The sequence below is a fragment of the Melanerpes formicivorus genome, unplaced genomic scaffold, assembly GCF_026170545.1.
Source record: "Melanerpes formicivorus ecotype bairdi unplaced genomic scaffold, bMelFor1.0.p_v2 SCAF_4, whole genome shotgun sequence".
In the NCBI taxonomy this organism is placed as follows: Eukaryota; Metazoa; Chordata; class Aves; order Piciformes; family Picidae; genus Melanerpes; species Melanerpes formicivorus.
This window is the reverse complement of record NW_027142356.1, coordinates 16,355,605-16,373,899: the sequence shown is the minus strand read 5'-3', so window position 1 is coordinate 16,373,899 and position 18,295 is coordinate 16,355,605. Positions and strand designations below refer to the sequence as shown.

Sequence of the window (18,295 nt, the reverse complement as noted above, 5' to 3'; positions counted from 1 at the left end):
GCTCTGGATCACACTTCTGTTTTATCCAATGTCCTCTAAAAACATTATTATTCTGCAGTACATGACATGTGGTTTTTTTTCCTATCGTGCCAGCATCTTTCCATTTCTAGAACATAGGAGAGGTTGAAATAGGACATCACCTTGGGTAATACAGGAGCTTCATTTATGATTCAGTTTAAGAACACTTGTGTTACTTGAAAATTATTTCAATCTTAATGACAAGGTGCTATTTTGCTTGCTTTAAAACAAGCCTTAAGTTACAAATGAAGCAGTTGACAGTTCATAACTGTTTGTTCAGGTATTTATCTGAGTCTCCCTATTTTAGATCTCCTTAATTACTATCCTAGACTACGTGGTGCTCTCCAGAGCTGGAAGGAGAGGTACATTGTTTGCGATTACCTCCACAAAGTTCTCAGGTATCTCTTAAGTAGAGGCTTTGTGTGAAGTAGATCTCTGACAAGACTTAATGCATCTTGACTGTTGGGACTACAGACAGGACCAGGGGAAGTATGGGACAATAAACTATGACAGTACCAGTAATGGAAAGATGGGATTCATAGAAGCTGATTAAGATTTGACTCTCAGGCAACAAGACAGGCAAATTGGAAGGTTTAACAGCTGTTTCAATATTCCCCAAACACTGAATGCCAATAGAAATGAGGGCAATAAAAGGCTGCTGGTTTTGACAGTGATTTGTTCTGAAGCATTTAGTGTCTTTACTTACAAGCAGAGTCTAATTGTAAAACTGCCTGTCACACAGGAATTCAGGAAATACTGCACCTCACCTAAGCAGGCATCACCTGAGATAGGTCAGGTACAGGCCTTGTTTTCCCTGTCGTTTTTGTACTCTCAAATCTCATTTCTCTGTGAGAGAGACAGAGAAGATTGTAAGTTGTGGGTGGCCAGCAACATACTCAGTAAGAGATGAGGTGTGGTATGAGGCAGTCTGTCCAGGTTTCCTGCGTAGTCTCTTCTTTTGATGAAGGTAACTGAATTTTGCAAAGTAGAGATATTCATTTATTCTGGACCAGATGCATGTGAGCATGACTGTTACATATGTAGAAGACTGTGATAGTTTTAAGCTATGCCTTTAAAATTTTTCACAGATCTTGAGCAGAAAAGTAGTAAAATGTAAATAAATCACTATTGGGTGTAAAAAGGAAAATAATGATAGTTCTAAACAATCCCATTGGAGGAGATAAGGGACTAAAACTAGTTGTACCAAAACAATTTCTCTTCTCTTCACTATTCTTCACTCTGGGAGAGATACTAACTCACTTCTGCTTGACCTTGGCTGCATTGTTTTGGTTAAGTCTAAATTCTCTGCTCCTTTCTCTTCTCCCTTTTGTACAGGGGGGTAAGGGGGAAGGCAAGGAGGGAGAAGCTAGTAGCTTCCGCTGGTCTTTGACCAGGGGGGTTCTTGTGCTGTTTATTAATTGTAAATATCTGTAAATACTGTATATTTTGTACGTATTCATTGCATTCCATTGTAGATTGTAGTTTTGCTTGTAAATACAGCTTTCATTTGCTCCCAACTGAGCTGGAGTGGCAAATTTAGTGTTGGGGAAAATTTTCAACCCACCACAAAGACCTAGGCTCCTCCAGGAGGAGGGACATGTACAGCAGGAGTTTGTGGGGGAGCAGGGATATCAGAAAAGGGAGTGTAGGAGCAAGGGCAGGGAGTAAAGTAGTTCAAGCTGAAACAGCACTTGTGACAGGATTGCATTGCTTTGCAGGAGTTTAAGTGCACAGCAGGGCCAAAGAGGATGACAGGAGCATCATTAGCTCAAGAATTCTTGCAAGGGAAAGATAATATTGCAACAGGACTACTTAATTTAAATGCAATGGTTGATGCTCTTTGGAGATGCCATCACAGTAATGTTTATCAGTACAAAACTACAGACAGCTCTGTCTACCAAAACTAACAAGTTGTGATGAAATTGATGGAAGGTTTTGCAAAGTATAACTTTAAGGCAGTGCTGCACATGGGGCTTAAAACAGACTATTCTTGTGCAAAAATTGTCATGATTATGAAGAGGTTTACATCGTGTCCACCTCTGCAGCTGGGCAGTAGCTAGAACTTCTAATGGATTGAATGGAGATGGTGGAATCACAGGTGGTGGAAATGGAAGCTATGGATGGGGTCCTTTGACAGTCAGCCAATTGTGTTGCGGCAGTGGGAGTCCTTGCTCATTTATTCTGAAATTAGTGGGTATCTATAGTGAAATCTATTCAGAAATAACGTTGGATGTGTTGATTTTCCATTTTCTCTGTGTTTGATCCTGTATACAAAAAGTCTTCCATTTTCTTTGGTCATGAGAGTGTGGTGAGGTGCTTTTTCTATTATGTGTAATAAAAATAGCTGAGAACTAAGTCATTTGGTGTCGCATTTTATTTTTCCTTTCTATGCCCTGAACTGTAACCTGGTAATTAAGACACACACATAATGATTCAAAACAAACCAAAATATGTTACCTATTGAGGTTTTTTTTTATTCTCTCATTAGCTGGTAGATCATGCTAGAAGCTTGGCTGAGAACAGGCATTATGTTAATATCTTCCTAGCATAAAGCCTAATCAATAATGAAATCTGTGGATTCAGCTTGTAGTCCTTTTACTTTTTTATTGTGGTGTTGGTGTTGTTTTAAATGAGTAACGGAATAAATTAAAACAACTCTCTCCTATTTACTCCAGTAATTTAAAATCTTGGGCTCTGTAATTTCTCAAGTGGCCTCTTTGATAAACTAGCAGGGTAGCTGCTTTACATTAGGCAAACAAAGCAAAATACTGTCTATTCTTGCTAAACTGATAGCTGTGTGATCTTCAGAGTATCTGTGACAGAGGCTCTATTCTAAGTGCTTCTTTTTTTGCACAGAAGAGGGACTTGCATCAGGGGAGCTTTGAGAGCTATTGATTAATCCTCAGTTAAAAGTCCTTGAAGCCTTCCATATGGTAGACGAACGTACATTGTACTTGCCTTTCATGGTAAGTGCAGTAGCAGAGATGCAGCCAAGAGTTAAGAAAGGTATACTAGATGAAATAGAACTATGTAGGAATTGGCCTCCTAGGTTACTAAAATACTAAATTTTATCAGTTTTTCATGAGAAACACTAAAATATTGCAACACTCAATCTCTGTGTTTAATCAGCTGGTTATGAACATATATATTCTGAGAGTGTTAGGGTTTTAATTTCCTTTTGTGTCCTTGGGTAATGAAAATACTTCTGGATCTAGTTAATTATTCTCTCCTTCATTTTTTTTGTATGTTGCTGATTTTTGTCTAGATGAGCAAGTTGCTTTTATAGATACTGCTTGAATTAGCAAACCTTTTTCAATATGATAATCCTTCATCTTAAAATTAAGCAAATTCACCTATTTTAACATCAGTTTGTACTTCAGATGTTAGTTCATAGGGAGTTGCCAGTTTTGAACTGGCTGGCTGAAGAAAAGCAGATTATGCAACTTCTAAATTTGTAGTTTTATAAACCAGCCACAACTCTGCTCCAGCTCTCCTACTAGTTGGCCATTCTTGCAGACCTTTCCCAGATTTTAGTTTCTGTAATTCAGAAACATATATCTGAAGGGATACTGTTATGTTCTTTGTACCTTTAATTGCATTCCTCTCTTGCAAAAAAAGGAAGAACCTAATTTGCAAGAAAAAAGAAATACCCTGAATGTGTACTTGTTTTATACAAGTCAGAGACTGACTGCATTTGTATCATCTCACTGTTTTTGAAACGCCTATTACAGTGACTCATATGCGATCCCCTGAGGAGTAAAAATAGTATTAAAAAAATAAAGCAGCATGCACTGAACTGAAGCTGGAAAAGTTGGCTGGAAAACCTAGGTGTAGCCCTATGGAAAAACACAATGATCTGTGGGGAAAAAACCCATTGATTCACTATATGTAAGCAGCATACTATGTGTCCTACATCAAGCTGTAATGAGATTTTATTGTTGTTTGTCTTCATATGTGGGAGAATTCACAGGTATTTTGCTTCTGTCCCCATTTTTGTTTGGTTATCTAGAAGTGCAGTGCCTCTGTATATTGTACTCACTTCTTCCAAGCCCTTTCTTCACCTTTTTGTCATTGATTTGACTCTTACAAAGTTTTTCAAATAGTTCTGTCATGTTTTTTTCCACTTCAGAAAAGTTTTTGTTGTTTGTTTTGAGGGCTTTTTGTTTGGCTGTCATTGTTACACAGGTGAAATACTTTATTTTTAGCTGAGCCAAACTGCTAATCAACGAGACACACATTTTTAAAAGTATTTCAGGTTTTTTGATGTCATTAAATTATTTTATTAAAAAATGGGGAGAGGGAGGCCATAACTCATAAAAGGGAAGAAGCTCTAGTCCTAATGAAGGCATTGTGGCTTATATGATGACTGAAATAGTTCATTTGTTTGTGACAAAACATCCAGTCAGTATTTGGAAAATCTTTGTGTTACATCTCAAGAAACAGATGACCTCCAGGAACTGTGGTTTGCACCACGCACTGAAACACTGGTGTAATTCCTCTTTTTCTTTCTTTTTTTTTTTTCTTTCCAATGCCCATAAAAATGCTGATGCTGTGTTTAGTTCTGTGACCTTGGCTGGGGAGGAAGGAGTGAGCAGCTGTGTGGTGATGAGCTTCCTGCAGGGGTGAACCCTGCAGGGCTCCTAGATACGTAGGAATTGGAGGAAAGAGTTGAAGGAGCGTGTTCTGTCGTTGTGTATAATTTTCTTGGTTTATGCAATATTTTCCTAGGCCTGCAAAAATGGAATATGTTTTATATCTGGAAAGGAACAGCAAATAAATGCATTATAATGCAAATTGTGCATAACGGCTGTAATGAGGCTAAATGTAATACCAGATAAGTCATCATTCTGGTGACAGCAAAATAAATTACTCGGAGAAGTGTTGCGTTTCAGTTGAAGAACTGGCTAAGTGGAAGCTCGTAACAGTTTTACACATGGTGGAATTGGAGTGAAAGGATATTTAATGTCATATCAGGAACAAATGAAATTCTTGCCTGCTTGAACCTAGTGATCCAGGATGGTGTCCAAGCATGGCAGGTAAACCTGTCTGCTTTCTTATGTCTCTCTTGGGATTCAACAGCTGTAGAATTGGAGATTTTAGAAGGTACCTCCCTGCCCAACCCTTTCACAGTCCACTTATGGACCTGTCATCCATCATACCGTCTCATCCCTTGTTCAGCTGTTTGTACAATTTCTCTTCACAGCCGCCTGTACAGCATATTCCAGGAGATTGCTGTGCAAAGAAGGCTTTTTTGATTGTTCTAGCAAATTTTGTCAACTGCTTCTAGTTCTTGTATTTTGGGTAAACAGTGGATTTACATCCAATTTACCCATCACCTCCATGACTTTGTAAACTCCAGTTGTATACCCCTCAGCCATCACATCTCCAAACTGCAAAACTTTATGATGAAGAGCCAGCCTTTCTTACCTTTGACATGGTTCCCCATGACATCTTACTTGCCAAGTTGGAGAGATACAAATTTGGGGGGTAGACTGTTCAGTGGATAAGGAATTGGCTGGATGGTCACATCCAGAGGGTAGTGCTCAATGGCTTGAAGTCCAGATGGAGAGCAGTAACAGGTGGTGTCCATCAGGGGTCCATACTGGGACCTGTACTGTTTAATATTTTTTTATCAATGACATAGTGGGATTGAGTGCACCATCAGCAAATCTGCAGGTGACACCAAGCTGAGTGGTACTGTCAATACACTTGAGGGATGGGACATCATCCAGAGGGACCTGGACATGCTGGAGAGGTGGGCCCAGGTGAACCTCATGAGGTTCAACAAGAGCAAGTGCAGGGTTCTGCATCTGTGCCATAACAATCCTCACTATCAATACAGAGTAGGGGGTGAGGTGATAGGAAGCAGTCTTGTGGAAAAGGACTTGTGGGTGCTGATGGATGAAAAGCTGGACATGAGCAGGCAAATTACATCCTAGGTCACATCAAAAGATGCAGAACCAGCAGATCCAGAGCGGTGATTCTGCCTCTCTGCTATGGTGAGACCTCACTTGGAGTACTGCATCCAGGTCTGGAGCCCTTAATATGAGAAGGATGCAGAGCTGATGGTGTGAGTCCAGAGGAGGGCCACAAAAATGATCAGGGGGTTGGAGCACCTCTGCTATAAAGACAGGCTGAGGGAGCTGGAGCTGTTCAGCCTGGAAGAGAGGAGTCTCTGGGGAGACCTGGCAGCAACCTTCCAGTACCTGAAGCGAGCCTACAGGAAGGATGTGGAGAAACTGTTTACAAAGGCCTGTAGCGCTAAGATAGGGTCAGTGGATTCAAACTAGGGAAGAGCAGATTTAGATTGGGTGTTGGGAACCAGTTCTTTACCATGAGGGTAGTGGAACACTGGAACAGGTTGCCCAGGTGGTTGAGGCCCCATCCCTGGAGATACTCAAGGTGAGGCTTGACAGGGCTTTGGGCAACCTGATCTAATTGAGGATGCCCCTGCTCACTGCGGAGGGGTTGGAGTAGATGGCCTTTGGAGGTCCCTTCCAACCCAAACCATTCTATGATTCTGTATCTCTAAAGTCAAGGCACCATTCTACCTTCTTCATTCTGATTGTCCTGCTCTGTACTATTCATGGGTCCTGAGGGAGCTAGCAGTTGAAGTTGCCAACCTGCTTCCCATCATATATAAAAAGTCATGGCAATATGGTGCAGTTCTCACTGACTGGAAAAAGGAAACATAAGCCTTATTTTTTAAAATTTTAAAAAGGAGGACACAGGGAACTACAGACAGGCTGGTCTCACTTCTGGGCCCCACAAAGTCAGGAAGCAGATTCTCCTGGAAACTCTAAGGCACATGAAAAACAGGGAGGTGATAGGTGACAGTCAAATGGCTTCACCAAGGCCTTGCAAATCATGTCTGACAGATTTGGTGGCCTTCTATGACAAGGTTGTTGATAGACAAGGGAAGAGCAGCTTAGGCCCTCTACCTCGACTTGTGTGTCTCCCAGGACAATCTGGTCTCTAAATTGGAAAGACATGGATTTAATTGGGGGGACCAGAGGAAGTTTAGATTGAGTATTAGAAGAAACTTCTCTGAAAAGGTTATCAAACATTAGAATAGGCTTCTCCAGAAGGTGGTTGAATCACCATGCCTGTGGGTGTTTAAAAGACACAGAGGTGTGGCACTAAAGGGATGTGGTTTAGCACCAGGCTTAGTAGAGTTAGGTAATGGTTGGACTCAATCTTGGAATTTTTTTCAGTTGGAAAAGATTTAAGATTCAATGATTAAACAACTTGACCAAGTAGGAGATACCTCTGCCCAAGGCAGGGGGTTGTAACTAGATGATCTTCTTATGGTTTCTTCCAGCCCAAACCATTTTATCATTCTATGATTCTCTAATTCATTTTGAGATGTAGAGACCAGGAATCAGAATTGGTGCAGACGCGAATGCTTCAAAAGTCTTATGCAGTCAAAATTATGATCTCTAAGTGTCTTTCCTGATGATGCCCATCATTTTGTTGGCTTTTATAGCTGCTTATGCATTCAGAGAGGAATTAGATGCAAGTTGGTAAGAACTGAGTGCTCAGCAGTGTTATGACAGTTGAGTGGCAAAGCTGTCCATTTGATTTCTAGGGTAAGTGTGAGATGATGCCATCTTCAGAAGTCCTTATAGGGTTTTGCTTAGGTCTATGACAGCCTTCTGCCTCCTTGCAAAATGTTCCTTTTTCACATGCCTTTATCCTTCTCTTTCTCACACTTATTTTTGAGTTCCTCAAAAAAAGGTCATATAAGAACAGAATACTGCAGCACTTCTGCATTTGTACATCTTTCCTGTTTAAACTAAAACAACCAGAGAAGTCTTAAGTTTCTTGAATTAACTCTTACTATTTTGAATTTGAGCCAGTCTGGCTCCTATTGTTATGATGCTAACCTACACTTTCTATACTGGATTTTTCTTAATTTATTATGCAGAATTATATATGACAAAACTACTGTAATGTAGTAGTGAGTATTATGTGGTTTAGTTAGACATGGACATGAGTCAGCATTGTGCCCTTGCTGCAGTAAAGACAAACTGCAGCATACTAGGAAGAGCTTAGTCACCATGCAAAGGGACATGTTGTGTTTCTCAAGAGCATAGCATGAACAAGCCTGCATCTCTAGCCCTGTGCCTGGTTTCTCCTTCTGCACTGTCCAGCACAGGAGAGATATTAACCAATGGTAAGGACATAGCAAAGACTTTCAAAGTAGGTTAGAGGCCTGTAGCACACGACAAATTCGTCATAGATTGACACAGGTAGAGGAGTTTAGCTTGGTTTGGCTGGAGAAAAGTCTAATGTGGAAGCCAGTTGCATCTTTTCACCCTCAAAAGTGAGGATACAGAGAAAATGAAAATAAACTCTTCTGAAGGGTGCACACTGAAAGGACAAGAGGCAGTTATCACAAGATGCAGCATGAGACACTTCTACTGAAGTATGCAGAAAAAAATAACTTCACCGTGAGACTGGTCAAGCAGCTGGAACAGGTTTTCTAGAGAAACTGGGGATTTTACAGAGGAGCCACTAAGAAACCTCATATAACTGTGAAGCTGAACCTGCCTCCTGAATAGGTGACATCCTTCTCATTGCAGTTTTTGTGCTTGATTCTATATTCATGAACAGACAGTGAAATGTTGCTAAAAATGTGCATATTGTTCTCTGTAGATTTCAGTATGATCTAATATCTAAAAAGCTGTTACATGGCTTCAGGAAGCAAATTATATCCTGGGCTGCATCAAAAGAAGTGTAGGTAACAGAGTGAGGGAGGGGATTCTTTCCCCACACCCCATTCTGCTTCCTGGGGCCTTCAGCATAAGAAGGAGGATGTGGACCTACTCAATCACATCCTAAGGAGGACCACAAAAGTGATCAGTGAACAGGAGCATGTGCCCTGTGAGGACAGGCTAGGAGTGCTGGGGTTGTTCAGCCTGGAGAAGAAAAGGCTTTGAGGAGATGTTATAGCAGCCTTCTAGTACCTAAAGATGGAGTATGAGAAAGATGGAGAGGGACTTTGTACAAGCGCACGCAGTGATAGGATGAGGCGTAATGTTTTTAATCTGAAAGAGGGTAGATTTAGATTAGACACCAGGAAGAAATTCATCACTGTGAGGGCAATGAGGCACTGGAACAGGTTACCCAGAGAAGTGTTACTCTGGAAGTGTTCAAGGCTAGGTTGGACGGGGCTTTGAGCAACCTGATCTAGTGGAAGAAGTCCCTGCCCATGGCAGTGGCATTAGAACTGGAGGATCTTTACAGGCTCTTCCAGCCCAAACCATTCTCTGATGTGTCCTGTTTACAAATGCATAATTTTAGCAGGAAACAAGAAATTTCAGCAGTGCTTGCCTGTTTCTTCTGTGCATCCTGCTCTAGGTGAACTTGCTTTAGCAGTAGGGATGAACTAGATAATTTCCAGACATCTCTTCCCACCCCTAACATTGTGATTGGAAAAAGCAGTGACTGTATGTTCTGGGAAGCATTCACAAGTGGAGCTGTTGTGCTCTGGAAGCTTCATGCTCAAGTCACTTCAGAAACTTTCTCTCCAGTTCCTTCCAAAATTTCCCACCATTGCTCTAACCCTGCCAGCCTTGTTGATCACTGAAAATCCCAGCCTCTCTTCATGATAGCTTCCTATCTCTTGGTAAGGAGGCAGTGGGGAGTGCAGTAAAAATGAAGTTAAACAAGGATGTAGGAGATGCAAGTCTTAGTGATTGTAGTACCTCTTTTCAGACCCAGCACTGCTTCCTCAGCTGGGTCTGTCTGTGTAGCTGTGCAGCAGATCAGATCAGGGCTGCATCTCATCTTTGCCTGTCCCCAGTGCCTTCAGCTTGCCTTATGGCTCTAAATTAATGGTGCTGCTGTTGTAGCAATGGAAGTAATGCTTGATGTGAGCAACTCGGGAGTGAAGGGTAGGGATTAGATGTAGCTTGAGGCTGCTACAGATGTGCATACCAGATTACACATAGTCACAGCAGTCTTCCCAGCGTAGGAGCATGTTGAGGTTGTATCAAGCAAGCACTGATACTCTGCAGATGTCTCAGCAGCTCAGAAATACCCTATATCCATGAGTGGCCCCAAGGACTCTGTGCTTTTTATTGTGGTGTTGTCTGCCTCCGTACCACCCTCTCCTTTATGAAATGCTCTGTCAGTACTATCTGCACGTTGGTTTGATGTGCAGCCAGAACTGTGTTCAAGTTAACATGTCCTACATGGCTATTTGCACTTTGGGAATGCTTTGGCTGTTAAGCCATTTCCAGGATCTACTCACCAAGGTAAGTGTCGATAGTGGCTGGTGATGTTCTCAGCAGCCACTTGCTTTCATAAAAGGTATTCATTGAGCCTCTCAAGAGTTTTCTACCTATGGGTTAACCTCTATTTAGTACCAACTCTCAATGCATTAAGATACTAGATTTAAATAAATAAGGGGTCATCAATTTATATGATCTCCTGAGCTCTGCAGAGAGACCTTGACAGGATGGACAGATGGGCAGAGTCCAACGGCATGAGATTTAACACATCTAAGTGCTGGGTTCTACACATTGGCCACAACAACCCCATGCAGTGCTACAGGCTGGGGTCAGAGTGGCCAGGCAGAAAGGGACCTGGGGGTACTGGTTGATAGTAGGCTGAACATGAGCCTGCAGTGTGCCCAAATGGCCAAGAAGGCCAATGGCATCCTGGCCAGCAGAAGCACTGCCCCTGTACTCAGCACTGGTCAGGCCACACCTTGAGTACTGTGTCCAGTTCTGGGCCCCTCAGTTTAGGAAAGATGTTGAGTTGCTGGAATGTGTCTAGAGAAGGGCAACAAAGCTGATGAAGGGTTTGGAGCACGCGCCCTATGAGGAGAGGCTGAGGGAGCTGGGGTTGCTGAGCCTAGAGAAGAGGAGACTCAGAGGAGACTTTATTGCTGTCTGCAACTACCTGAAGGGAGGTTGTAGCCAGGTAGGGGTTGGTCTCTTCTCCCAGGCAACCACCAACAGAACAAGAGGAGACAGTCTCAAGCTGCACCACGGGAGGTTTAGGCTGGATGTTAGGAAGAAGTTCTACACAGAGAGAGTGATTGCCCATTGAAATGGGCTGCCTGGGGAGGTGGTGGAGTCACCATCACTGGAGATGTTTAAGAAGTGATTGGATGAGACACTTGGTGCCATAGTTTAGTTGATTAGACGGTGTTGGATGAGAGGTTGGACTTGATGATCTCGAAGGTCTTTTCCAACCTGGTTAATTCTATTCATTTCTCTGTATGTATATACAGGATGACAAAGAAATCAACAGACCCTTGCCAAACAAAGGAGACCATGGACTGGGAAATGAGAAGTTCAAACCTGTGGTACCTTGGCCTCATGTTGAAGGTGTGGAAGTGGACTTGGAATCTATTCGAAGGAAAAATAAGGCCAAAAATGAACTAAATCACGGTGGTGGTGATAACAAACAGCAAAACATCATCCACAGGCAGTATCTCACATTTAAGCCTCAGACATTTGTATACCGAGATCCTGTTTTGCGACCTGGAGTCCTTGGTAATTTTGAACCCAAAGAGCCTGAGCCTCATGGAGTTGTTGGTGGCCCTGGAGAGGAAGCAAAGCCATATGTTTTAGGACCAGAATACAAAGAATCCATTCAAGCCAGCATTAAAGAGTTTGGGTTTAATATGGTGGCAAGCGATATGATCTCACTAGATCGAAGCGTTAATGACTTACGTCAAGAAGAGTAAGCAAACTTTTTGTTTTCTTTGAGTTCTGTTTTTATGGGAATTAATTATTTTCTTTGCATTGATTTTAATTGCTGTTTAAAATAATATAATTAATTAGGCTAAATACTTAATGCTTCTTGTCCTGACAGGTGAGAGTGCTGTACTATGCAATATGTTTCCATATATTATTTTTAACGCTGCTGCAATGATTTGTGAATACTTCCTCTGTATTGATTTATTTCTGAAGTCATCTGTTATACTCTCTTATTGCATGTATTTGCTTATTCCAGGTCCAGCCACAGTCTTCAGTCATATCTTCTTTTCTTAATCAATAACTTCTTAAGATTTGTTTTAAAGAAATTATTGTTTTCTTTATTATTTTCTGCAGAAATTCCTGTATTAGTTAGTTTATTCAGTTCTGGCTTCACCTCAGTGCTTTAAAAATTAAAACTAAATAGCAGGAGAAAACAGAAACAAAGAAACAGCTTTTTGCTGCATTAACAGAATTGTAGAACTTAGGGGTTTGGAGCTAATTCTCACTGTGTTTATTCTAAAGAAGGAAACAGTCAGGAAAAACAAAACAAACCAAAAAAACCCACCATTTTTTACTTGCTGGGTTGTTGTCTGCTTTGGTGTAGGGAAATTCTAGGAATTATCAACACTTGCCCAATGATTAATAACAGGTTTACACCATTTCTTATGATCTTTGCTGTGTGCTGGAGCGAAATCTCAGATTAACCTGCTTTTGATATAGTTTCGCATGTTGAGGACAGGCCTGTGACCAAACTGATTGGCAAGGGTTTTTGGTTTGTTGGGTTTGGTTGTGTCTTTTTTTGTTGGGCGAGGTTTTTGGCATTTGAAGGAGAGGGTATGTGAAGTTAGGTATGAATTTAGATGTTTGCCTGTTTTGCTTCCCCCTCAGCCCCAGTAATGAGGAGGTGCCAATTCCTGGGTTGGGTACCAACCTCTGGGCTGTATGTTTCCAGTTGTGGCAGCTGATCTGTTTTTGTGGTCACTGACTGGTTACTGAGGCTCTGCTGTGGGTACTTTTCCATTTTATGAGGTGGTGGAGAACTGGCAGGCTGTGGGTGTGCATGTGCACATACAGCTGCTTGGTTTTACTACCTGGTGTGTACTCATCGAAAGTGATCTAAGTGCACAGAATGCAGTGTTTCCCATCCTTCATGCCCTGTTCCTTGGGTGACTTACTAAAGGTATCCACTTTCTGTCAGTCAGAAGACAGGACCATGTTTGTCTGCTGCCAGTGACAAGGAAGCACTGACTGTCCTGGATTTCACTTCACCTTTCTTTGCTGCAGTCAGCAGTTGGACCTTTGTGCTAAAAAGGTTTTTCCCAAGGGAAGGAAACAATCTGGGTAACCTGCATAGGTCAGTGTTTCCCTTTAGGAGATTATTCACTAGACACTGCTGCTTTTGCTGAAGCATTTATAGTCCCTGGGGCCTTTTTTGTAGGTAGCAAAAGGACTAAGGAAACTCGCAGAGAAAAAAATGTTTCCCCATCAGGTGTTGTGATTAACTGTGAGTGAAACTAGTGTTAGGAGTTCATGTTAGCAGAGTGTGCTTTGGCCCTGACCCCATTAAAGAGGGGGAAGGAGGTGGCAGCATGCTTCCATGCCTGCTTTCCACTCTGCAAGGACAGCAAAACAGAAATGGTAGCATGTTACGTGCAGGTGGGACTGGGCTGCCTTTTCCCAGCCTAATAGATATGTCTCTGGCAGCAGAGCTCAAATGCTCCCTACCCTCTGTTCTTCCCCAAGGTAGAAGGCATCAGAGACTATGTATCTGCCAGAAAGTTCTACATTTATAGCTTCTTGAAGTATTTCTTGCACAGTCTCAGAGTTTGTTTTTACTCTTCTTCAGGACAGAAGTAATAAATAGAAATTCCTAAAGAAGAATTGAACACTTTGTGTACTTTGGGGAATAGGAGGGATAGCTGTATGACTGATCAGAGCAGAAAAAAATAATCTTTGAAACGGTTTCCTCAGAGCAAACAAGACTTCCTCAAAACAGACAAGACTTCCCCGGAGGTCAAAGCCAGCAGCACCAATCAAAGTTACTTCATTATTTAGTGTTCTGAGTAAGCAAACAAAACAGCATGAAAAGCAATGTGAATGAAAAGCATCTTTTAGACAACTTCATATCACGTATTTTAGTTACTGAATACTTGGGATGCTTGCAATTGCCCTAAGTAGGTTAAAGGTTTATAGCTTCCATGTGTCTTCTGGGAATGGCAGGAGAGGAAGCGGTGTAAGATTGTCTGATATTGCCATGTGCTTACAGGTATTGACCTACTTTACTGTTCATCTCCTGATACTGGCAAGAAATGCAGCAAAAGGTAGCAGATTCCCTGTTGGATGCACCCTCTATTTTCTTTCTGTTGGTCTGTTTCAAAAGTCCAGAAGCCATTTTGGTTGATAAGGCTAGTCAACATCCAATTTAATCCTACTGAAGAGCAGTTTAAGCAGTATAATCACTTTTTTTTTTTTTTTCTCTTGTGGTTAGTGGTATCTTAGCATTGGTAATTGAGGAAGATCTTGCAGGCACAGATGGGGTTACTTTTTCATAGGCATGCAAATCCAGGTAGACCTCTTTTTCAGCCTTTTCTTCCTTTTAAGGATCAGAAAATTTTAAGCATCACCCTAATCAGTCAGGTTTGTTCAGTGAAGTACGCCAAATGCTTTCCCAGGCGGTGCTAGCAGGAATGATATCATACTGCAAGAACTGTCTCTCTTGTCTCAAAAGCCACACAGCCTTAAGGTTTGTCCCTTCTGTAGGGAGAAGAGAGAAGAAATGTAATACAGTGGGATTCGTTTGTGTTTTGTTAAGATTCGACTTTGGAGTTGGGCACACTGCCGGCTGCCTAAATTGATTCCATAGGAACTTTGGTGGTCATTCTGGGCAGTCACAGCTACAGTAAAAGGCCTCAATTCTTGCTGGAATCTGTAGGGAGGATAGCATATTACCAGATGCATCAGAATATTTCCATTTTGCTAGTACTGCATACTCTTAACTTGGGGATTTTAACCAATTTGATTAGAGGTTGAAGCCCGGCACTTCTGTTGGCATACAGCAAATCATAGGTTTGGTAAAATAAAATCAAGAATCTATGGGCATATGTAACAGTTGATGTACAAAATTTCAGAGATGTTATCACCTCACTGCAACCTTTCAGTACTCTGCAGGAGGGCCAGGAGAACCACAAACTAGGTTTATGTGGAGCAATACCTGTTTTCTGCCTTATTTCGAGTTGCACAGAACAGGGTGAGCAGGCTTAGCAGGGCCTTTCCAGAGCCTTTGTGCAGTACACATCAGCCATTTCCATTGGTATATTTTGCAGGGCTTCAGTCATGCTTATTTAAGTTGAATTTTAAGTCAAGAAGCATTCTCTTAAAGTATATTGTGAGTGATCCTCTGTGAAACTCACGATTTGTCCTTGCAGTACTGCAGAGCCCTTTAGCCAGGAATGTTGGTAATGCTGATCTGATTTCATGCAAGGGTAATTAACTCTGTTGGCTGTAAGAAGGGATCAGTGCTCAACAGGCTTTGCTCAGACTTGATATGTTGTCATTATCCAGTCCATGGAAGACTTGCTTACAATTTGTTCTTACTTACCCAAAGGGGTTTTAGCCTTATGACTGTACTTAAGATAGAAATTTTTTTGATAGCTTCCTTTGAGAAATCTTGCAGGAATTCTATCCTGAGTCATTTGACTGGGAGAGGAAAATATGGCTTGTGAATGCTTATGGCAGAAGACAAATTAATCTTTCATTGATTTCCCCCCCCATATGACAGTATATAGCTGCTGTATGCTCACTGTGAGCCAGTATTTCAGCTGCATCACCCACACACATCTGTCAGCCTGATCATGGCAAAATTAATATTTTAAAGTATTTTTTCTTTCCATGGATTATCCATTTTCTTTTTTAACATTATTGCTGTTACAGGGAATGTCCCATTGGGCATATAAATTCGTACTTGAATAATTGGATCAGTTGCCATGGGTCACATTTTTACTTCAAACAGAACAACTGGCAATTAGCTCTTGTTGAAAAATCTGAAAAAGTAACTCTTCCTTGCTTGAGTACAGTGCTCCTGGTGTAAAGAAATGTATTTTTGGACAACTGTTTTTTCAGCTCTTAACATTTCAAGAAACAAATCAAAAAGGAAGAATTTGCTTCTTTTTAAAAAATGTACATGTAGCTTTGAAGGGTATTGGGTTTGGGGTTTTATTATATTTAGTATAAGCAGAGGAGGGAATTATTCCCAAAAATAAAAACATTCTAACTTAATACTTAAGAACTTGATGATCTCGAAGGTCTTTTCCAACCTGGTTAATTCTATTCTAACATGCACATTCAGAGCTGTGTGGTAAAGCAGAGCTGTTTAATAAAGATATTTTTTCTGTCCTAGTTTGATGGTGACAACTTGGACCTTGTGGTTGATCCAAGTGCTATTAAAAATACCAAGCTGCATAGACAGTTTTTGGTGCTGGACTTGAAAAAATACCAAAATCTTTAGTTGTAAACAATTAACTTGGGGTATGAAATAAGGCAGATGAATCTTGTCTGCTCATTAGAAATGGTGGTCTTTTTTAATCTGGGCAAATAACATGAATTTAGTGTGTTGTCTTACAGTGAGTAGTTAGTTGTCCAGTCGTTCTTACTGCAGCTAAAGAGATTGGATAAAAAAGCTCTAGAGTGGAGCCTACTTTCTTCAGGAATGTGATTAATTCCTTAATTACAAGACTCTGCAAATTACATGTTTGATGCTGTTATATGAAAAAAAGGTTTCAGTAATTGCTGTTGGTATCTATGTCATTGGAAATGGAGCATTAGGGACTTGGTTTCATTTCACGTGGTACCTCGGGAAAATCTTTGATTCAAGTGCCATACATTGCACTGAAACTGTTCTCTAACCAAGAAAACTGATTTATAGAATGTGCATGACTCTTTGTGTACCTCAATGAGAGCTGGGGTTGAGAATCAGGTGAATTACAGTAAGTTACATTAAATCAGGACAGCTGGCCTTCTGCTGCAGGTTATCAGTTGCCTTAGTGCTGGCAGGACTTCCAGAAGAAAAAAACCATGTATTTAAATGAAATTAGCTGTCCGTTGTCAGAGCATCTCCTTCTGATCAGGAAAGACTTTAATTCCAGCTATTGGTCTTAAAGCAAAACTAAGAATTTTCTGTTGTTTCAAGTTCCAGTAGTGAAAACTACAGTGAAGATGGATTCTGTGTCCTGTGATGATTTAAAGTAACAAGCAGCCCAGAATTCAGTATTAAAGTATGTGAACAATGTGCTATAGAGCTGTCCCCTTGTAAGAACAGCGCTTACTCAAAAAGGAAGCTGCAACTGAAAGCAGAGCTCCTAGTTTATTTTTAGTCTCTGATGGTGATAGACCCTCTCAAAGAGTGAGAAAAATGCATGGACTATAAAATATTATCAGTAGGTGATAAGTGGTATCACTATGAATCACATACTACTTGTAGGTGTGAAATAAGATTTAAAATACTGTTCACAATTGTATATTAATGGAGAAGAGAGGTTCCAGTTTTTAACATGACTTGCAATTTAAGGATAAAAGCTAAACTGAGACCTTCAGCTTTGTACAGATCCAGGGCATTCAGCTTGAAAGAGCTGACTGAAGCTTCAGAGGAGCTGGCTGTTGGAGCAGTTAAGAGGAGTTTGGTGGGAGCTGCCTGCTATCCCAGGGAAAACTGTGCTGTTGCATTTTGATCTGAGCACACATGTAGAGTGCTTTAAAATCCAGAGAGGGGACTGAGGTGACTTTGGCAAACAAAAGTGATAGTTAGTTGACCTCAGGAAGATAGTATCAGGCTAAGGAGACAGTTGCAGCCATGATACCCTCTTAAGTTTCTCTGGAGTTTACATGTTGGTATGCAAAGGAAGTTTGGAATTCAGGATGATATGAGAAGCACTTCTGTTGGCTTGAGATCTCAAATTGCCTGCTTAAGTATCTACATGATTGGGACTCATGCTTAAATTGCTGTTCAGGTACTCTCCTTCACTTGTACTTTTACTTGACTGGATTACTCTTCCAGGCAAGGCAGCCTCTAAGCCCGGGCTTTTTTGAGCCTGAGGAAATTTGAGTTTCTATCTGCAATTGCAGTGATTGCTAACAGGGAGGCTGTAGGGTCATCCAGTCTTTGGAGCATGGTACCTTGATGGGGACAGGGTGCATTAGTAAGTGCAAGCCAGCAAAAAGTAAGTATCAAGCTGTTTTGAGCAGAAATTTCCTCAAGCAAAGGAATACTCCAGCCCAGATATTCAACTTCATTCTCTCCTGCTGTGTCTGGTGCATAACTTTGTGCTCACGGGGTGGGGAAGGTGCGGCATGGTCTGCAACAGTGCGGAACATTCTCATGGGTGAAGAGAGAGGTGGGACTCATTCATATGTGAAGTGTGCAGGCTAACAGTCAGAGCAAATTTTACTCACCCTGTTTCTCCATTAAGATCACTACTGTGTGTATCTTTCAAAAGGTTTCTTCTTGTTCCAGTGATGACTCAGTCCATGTTTTTACTCAGTAATACCAGTGCTGATTTTGGGACAGG

General features: G+C 41.2%; 1 protein-coding gene across 3 annotated transcripts in view; it reads left to right on the top strand.

Moving 5' to 3' along the window:
• The window catches only part of GALNT7 (polypeptide N-acetylgalactosaminyltransferase 7), a 67,660-nt gene that overhangs the window by 21,680 nt on the left and 27,685 nt on the right, over positions 1-18,295 (top strand). For all 3 annotated transcript variants that reach the window (XM_068137078.1, XM_068137077.1, XM_068137079.1), the window contains exon 2: positions 11,264-11,718. In XM_068137078.1, coding sequence (XP_067993179.1) covers positions 11,264-11,718 — 455 coding nt within the window. The remainder of the gene's footprint in view (positions 1-11,263; positions 11,719-18,295) is intronic.